At 47.7% G+C, this 6,000-nt stretch overlaps 1 protein-coding gene across 1 annotated transcript in view; it reads left to right on the top strand.

Annotated features, from left to right (window-relative positions):
- Positions 1 to 1,170: 1,170 nt before the first annotated feature.
- The window catches only part of LOC131216328 (atypical protein kinase C), a 101,399-nt gene continuing 96,569 nt past the window's right edge, over positions 1,171 to 6,000 (top strand). Inside the window, exons 1-2 of the mRNA XM_058210783.1 lie at positions 1,171 to 1,285; positions 1,677 to 1,797. Coding sequence (XP_058066766.1) covers positions 1,202 to 1,285; positions 1,677 to 1,797 — 205 coding nt within the window. The 5' untranslated portion in view covers positions 1,171 to 1,201. The remainder of the gene's footprint in view (positions 1,286 to 1,676; positions 1,798 to 6,000) is intronic.

Raw genomic sequence — 6,000 nt, 5'->3', positions numbered from 1 at the left:
AGTATTCATATTCCGTCGTCATCTGTTTGTTTCATTTCTCAACTAATTTTTGTGTCGTCGCGTCACGCCGCGGAGACGTCTGCTTTGCGCTTATCGGCCAACGAGCAGACGCTGGTCGCGTCGTCGTCTCCGTACCATAAAAATCCATTGCTACACATCTGCATTTCGTCTGCACCGCACGAATGTAAAATACCGTGGTCTGTGAAAGTGTTTATGTCCCATTTTCGTTTTGCTTTTCCATTTTTACTGCCATTTCTAAACGCACCGGACCGGGCACACCCTTCTGGGGGATTCGTTAGTTTGTTGCGCCACAAATGTGTCACAGTGTCGGATAGTTTGGAAAGCTTTTTTACACTTCATCACCGTACGGAACGTATGTAGACATAGGCCGGCGAAGACTCAGCTGGTTGGTGCAGTGTGGGTTGCAGTTTGATGCTTGCAAAACATCCGAAAAGTGGGGGTGCCTAAACGGGGAATACAATCTGGGAGTTGCCAACTTTTCTCTGTCGATTTTCTAATAATTTTTTATATGACAACTACATTACAAACGGATAGCCATTAAGGAAATCTTAAGGCCATTTTTGCTTATCTTCTTTCTTAAAACGAAGTAGCCCTCCTAGAAAAGCTTACTCGTCTTGCATGTAAAGCAAGCCCCCGGCGACTCTTTGGCAACAAAGTAAACCATGGTCAAATAATTATCATTTAAGTGTTGAGTGGCTCGTGGTGCGTCGAAAGTATATTGGTTGTGTTTAACGCCATATTAACACCGCATCTCTTTTACTTTTCTTCCCGTCGAAGCCTTAACACGAAAAGCGGAACCCTGTTACGTAATCTACGCGGTTCCTGTAACGTAACTGAATGCAGTTTTAAGTCATCATCCGACGGCACGCATCACGACCGGCAGAAAGAGTGTATTCGAACCGACACGTTTATCGAGGGAAGCGGATTCAGTGTCCATCAGCCGCCTTTCTCTCACGTGCACCGGTACCGGGTTGCAGTGCATATCACTTCGGTTCAATTAGTACGTCCCTCGAGAAGTTACGCAAAGTCCTGGTGGAGTGTGTAAACCGGTGCACTAGTGAAACGTGTGGACAGCAGTGTCCAAACCATCACGATGCCGATTCAGATCGCTAACGAGACCAACAACAGTGGCGGTGGAGGCCACGAGATTAAGGTGAAAATCGCGTACAGTGGCGAGGTAATGATCACCTACATCGACGAGGGCATCTCGTACGAGGGACTTTGCCGCGAGATACGCGAAATTTGTCGCTTCTCCCCCGATCAGGTAAGTCGTCAAGCCGGAGGTGTGTTGGGTTGACCAAAAAGAGGGTTGTAAGGGCCAAATGAAAAAAAGATGCAATAGCTCACGGACAGCAAACCAAAAATCATTCTCGAAAAATTAATTTCGAGAGCTCATAATAATGCCACGGGCTAATAAAGCTAGCTCGGCAACCCACTGCTTTATTAATTTTCACCCGGTTCCGGTGGAAATGCCTGTAGTTGCCGGTACCTTCCCATCGTGCTCCCACGGTCGGTCGTATGGACGCAAAGGGAATTGGAAGGCCCTCCGTAGAATAGAATGACCGGGAGCAATAAGGTGCAATTTCGTGAAATGCGTTTATGATTTGATTCTAATGTTTCGACCGTATTTTAATCGGACCCCCCTAACGTTGCAGGTGTTCACGATGAAATGGGTGGACGAGGAGAACGACCCGTGCACCATCCAGTCGGACATCGAGCTCGACGAAGCAATCCGCCTGTACGAAGTGAACCGTGACTCGGAACTGGTCATTCATGGTGAGTGCACTTCTGGTTATTAGGGTTATATGCACGTTTTCATACTGTTTCTACCAAACTGGTTGATTGTTACGAATCGCGGAATGGTGCACAATTATTTCCTATAGTTTTTGAAGTCAGCCCTTGTTTTATTCTTCGTTTCGCGGTTTGAATATTATGATTTTCTTAAGCTTAATCCATGCTACAATTTTATTAATTCAGGTTTTTTCAAATCAATTCTCTTCCAAACAACATTTCAAACTGTGTTAATTTACTTTATTTCTCAAAAAATACTTCTATATTAAGCGGCTCGAGTCGTGAGAACGTAGTTGTGCTAATAAACTGTCCTACACTGTGCGGCCTGGTTCATGTGCCTGTGTGTACAGGTTGGTGCAGTGTATTGCACAACAATCAAAAATCGCTTACACAACACTGGCCCAAAATGCACGACAAATGCGCTGCTCGGCGCGGGTGTTTAAAAACAGAACTGAAAACTGGCTCCATTTCAACCGGCTCTCCGTCGCCGTCGTCGCAATCTCGGTGTCCTTTTACTCTGTGGCGGTGACGAAGGTGGCAAGGGGAGCCCCGCCAGCGCCGAAACAATGGCCTGAAAACAAAAAGGAAAACGAACTGGAAAATTGCTCGTTTATTTGCGAGGAAAAGCATCCGACGACGACCCGAACGACGAGGATGTTCGCACGATACACGCCGCCACGCCATTGTTGTTCCGCTGGGTTGTGAATGGTGGACAGGTCGTGCAGGGGCACCATGCATAGGCCATGAATAAATGTGTATGACGATACGGTAAGATAGACCAGGGACCATCGCTGTGCCAAAGTGTGCCAGGTGACAGGAAAAAGAGAGAGAGGGAGAGAGCGCGCGGGCTTAGTAGTCAAATGGTCTTGAGAACATTAAACATGGACATGCTTACCCGCGGAACAAACGACCCATAGGCAAGCCTTCATTGGGCAACGAAAACATCCGACGGGACCCCCACCGGAACTCTAAGGATATCTTTCTTTCCGCCGTCCGTTCGCAGCGTTTTCAATGCCCCCCTTTTTTTATTTCGTTCGCTCCGTTCCGATTATGTTTCGCGTACAGAAATGGCCACTTTTCGGGCGGTATCTTTTTCGGTGTCTGGTAGTGGCGCGAGGGCAACGACAATGCTTGTGCGACATGCTCGCGTACATACATATGTAGGTCCTCTTGGTCCACTTTTCGCCCGCCTTTCTCTGGGGACTCGCTCCGAAGTCACACATTCATAATCGTGTTGATCCTTTTTTAGCGCTGCTTTTTTTCTCATCCGGGATGCACATATTTTCCGTGTCCTTTCGGGTGGACACCATCATGCTGGATGGTGCAGAGTGTTTTGGGGCCCGGGTTGCGCCGTCATGAAGAAGACCCACGGTTACGGTGGGGAATGCATTTTTTAAACACCAGCGCTCGTGCTATTATGGTCTGTTGTTTTTTTCAGTTGCACAACGAACTCACCGGGCGACGTGATCCGGCGTGAGTAGCAGCAGCCAAAGGGCTGGGCAAAAATGGCATAAAAAAGTGGCTTCGCCCCGCTCTGGAATATGATCCAATTTACATATTTTTCCACGTGGACCGTTTGCGAAACTGGAGCTAATCCGTGGGGGACGGTACACGGGCCCAACGACCAGCCATAGGAAGACTGATGGTGGAAGCATTTATAATGCGGGCGAAACAAAAAAGATGACAATGGACGCACGAGCGAGAGAGAGAGCGGAAGCGGAAGACACATCCGGTTTTCTAGGTCCGAGCCAACCGAACCGTTTGGTTTAGGGTCGCCACGTTGACCCGCGGAACCTGAGCTGGCTGAGCTTGAGGGATGGTTTTCGGGTCCGGCCACCGCACACCGCGTGGCCTCTAGTGGGTGGAAAATAATTTTAAGCTTTCGTTCTCCCTTCCCTGTGTCACCCGGGCACCGGATGAAGCGCCATAACAACATGATTATAACCTAAAACGGTGGAACTCTTAACGGTACCGCCCGGTGGGATCCGGTGCTTGGGTTACGCAAATTAAGTGCCGCGCCATCGCACGGGGAGGGTTCGTGTTGCGTTCGCGCTTCCCCATGGTTCGTGTGGCACTCATTAAAACATCGACGTCCGGCTAGAGCACCCGGGCATCCGGTGTGTCCACCTCCGGGGAGGATTAGATGTGCCCTCGTCTTTTTCCTAGTCCTGGGCAGGTTTGTGTCGTCCCGCGCAGGTCCCGGGAAACGATCGTTAGTCATCGTTTCTGTTTCGTCCCTTAAAAAAGCGTGGCTTCGCCAGATTAGTGTTGTCCTTTTGTCGAGGTGGCTTTTGTTGACATTTGCAAAATTCATAAACGATCGGTGCTCCGGGGGCTGACTTTTTCAGAGGTAGCTAAGTTTTTGCAGCCAGATGAGCACGTAAACCAATATCCTTATTAGTTTTGTTTTATGATCCCAACATTTCAATTCAGTTTTTACCGTACCTACACACGATCACGTCCGGGGACTCTTTTCTGCTCAAATCCAATAATTTATTTGCTCCTAGTCCGTTGCGAGTATGCGATGGCAAATCTGCTCTCAATCTGGTCGCTTCCTCTTCCGGCGGCCGCCCATGATAAGAAACACACTGTTTATCACGTTTTGGCGAGGCCCAGGTTCCGTTGATAAGACCCGGTGGTGTCTGTTAACTTTTCAACTCACGATACCGTCGCCATAGCCAGCCGGTCAGGTACGATGTGGGTTAAAGAAATATTCGCCTTTACCCGATAAGCTGACCCGGATTTAGGTTTCTCGTAACACTGGAGAGGATGAGCCGGCCCCGAAGGTTACGAGATGCGTTAGATTACGTGTGGCCGTGCCTTCTCAGACACAACTGGCCACTGCGGAGTGCAGCACACGGTGCATTCGACCGCGTGCGGAAGAAGGAATTAGCGTTGGGGTGTGTTAAACGCAGAACGGGTTGTTGACGGCGGTGCAGTTCCTTGTCGATATGACAACGGGTCGTGTCAATTGTTGGCGTATAGAGTGACCACAAATTATAGTCGCTTCGGAAAGCTTTCTAGTGATACTCATTGTGGTGTGCTTTAGCCTGTTTAAGATTTGTGATAATAATCAGTGTCAGTAAGCTAGATAAGGCCCGACGCGTAGACCAGTTTGTGCAATGTGATAAAATTAAATCAAACCTTAAATGTGGAGGAAAAATGGTGGCCAGAAGCAATCGGAGCAGCGTTTGGCGATGGATGGCCAAGCCGAAGGTAAAACGCCGAGAGAGAGAGAGAGAGGGCCAATTAACAGCGGACAGATGAGTTGTTATTTAAACAAATTGTGTCAAAATACAAAGCATAAAAACCTTTCTACAAATATAAATAGGCTTGCAGAGTTTGTACAAAAGGTTATGGATTAGAAAATAGGAGCCAGTTGATCGTGGACTTATCGAGGTACAGTTATGAAACCGACCGTGCTGTCGTTGGTTTCGAAAGAGTGACGAGAATTGCTTAAAAAATCGTTGCCACAGACGACGGATTATGGCACAATTATTCCACAATTTTTTTGCCGTCTTTCGTTTCACTGGGTCCATGTCCGGCGTCGTGACGATACGCAAAAACCACACTCAGCCGGCTTCGTGGGAGCCACGCTTTCCGGTGGATGTTGAGCTGTTGATTTCTTTTCCATTTGGATGATAATTTAAGGATTTTATCTTCCGGATTATTCTCCTGCGGTTCGCGGATCGCGCAACCACAACGGAAGCCTACCGTTTTTGTGTGGCATTCGCCCGATCATTCTGGTGCTTTGGCAAAGCATTTTGTGTCTTATGTCATAGCACAAACCGGACGGCGCCGGTGGATTTATTATTGCTCAACCGGGGAGCTACTGTTTGGTGGGTTTCTTTTGCGTAGTTTTCAGTTTTTATGAAAATTTATTTTCCGTGGATTTTACCTTCGTTCCGACCAATTGTTTTCTCTTATTAATTTATTTTTCACTGCTTTTGACGAAATTCAATATAACCGGCATTCACTATAAATGCCTTACTGCATTAAGTTAAGCGACATTTTCGCAATTTGAGTTGAAATTTTTCATAAGGTTGTGAAGTATCCCGTTTTGGATGGATTCGATTCATTCGTGTCCGCCTGCAGCTGTTGCCGGCCATAGTGTTTTATCCGGGCATTGAGGACAGTTTTCCTTCCGCCTAATGCATACATCGGTTCGTCGCGTTCCATTTTTACCAC

Source organism: Anopheles bellator, chromosome 1, assembly GCF_943735745.2.
Source record: "Anopheles bellator chromosome 1, idAnoBellAS_SP24_06.2, whole genome shotgun sequence".
NCBI classification, from domain to species: Eukaryota; Metazoa; Arthropoda; class Insecta; order Diptera; family Culicidae; genus Anopheles; species Anopheles bellator.
The sequence above is the reverse complement of the archived record's forward strand: the minus strand, read 5'-3'. Positions and strand labels throughout refer to the sequence as shown.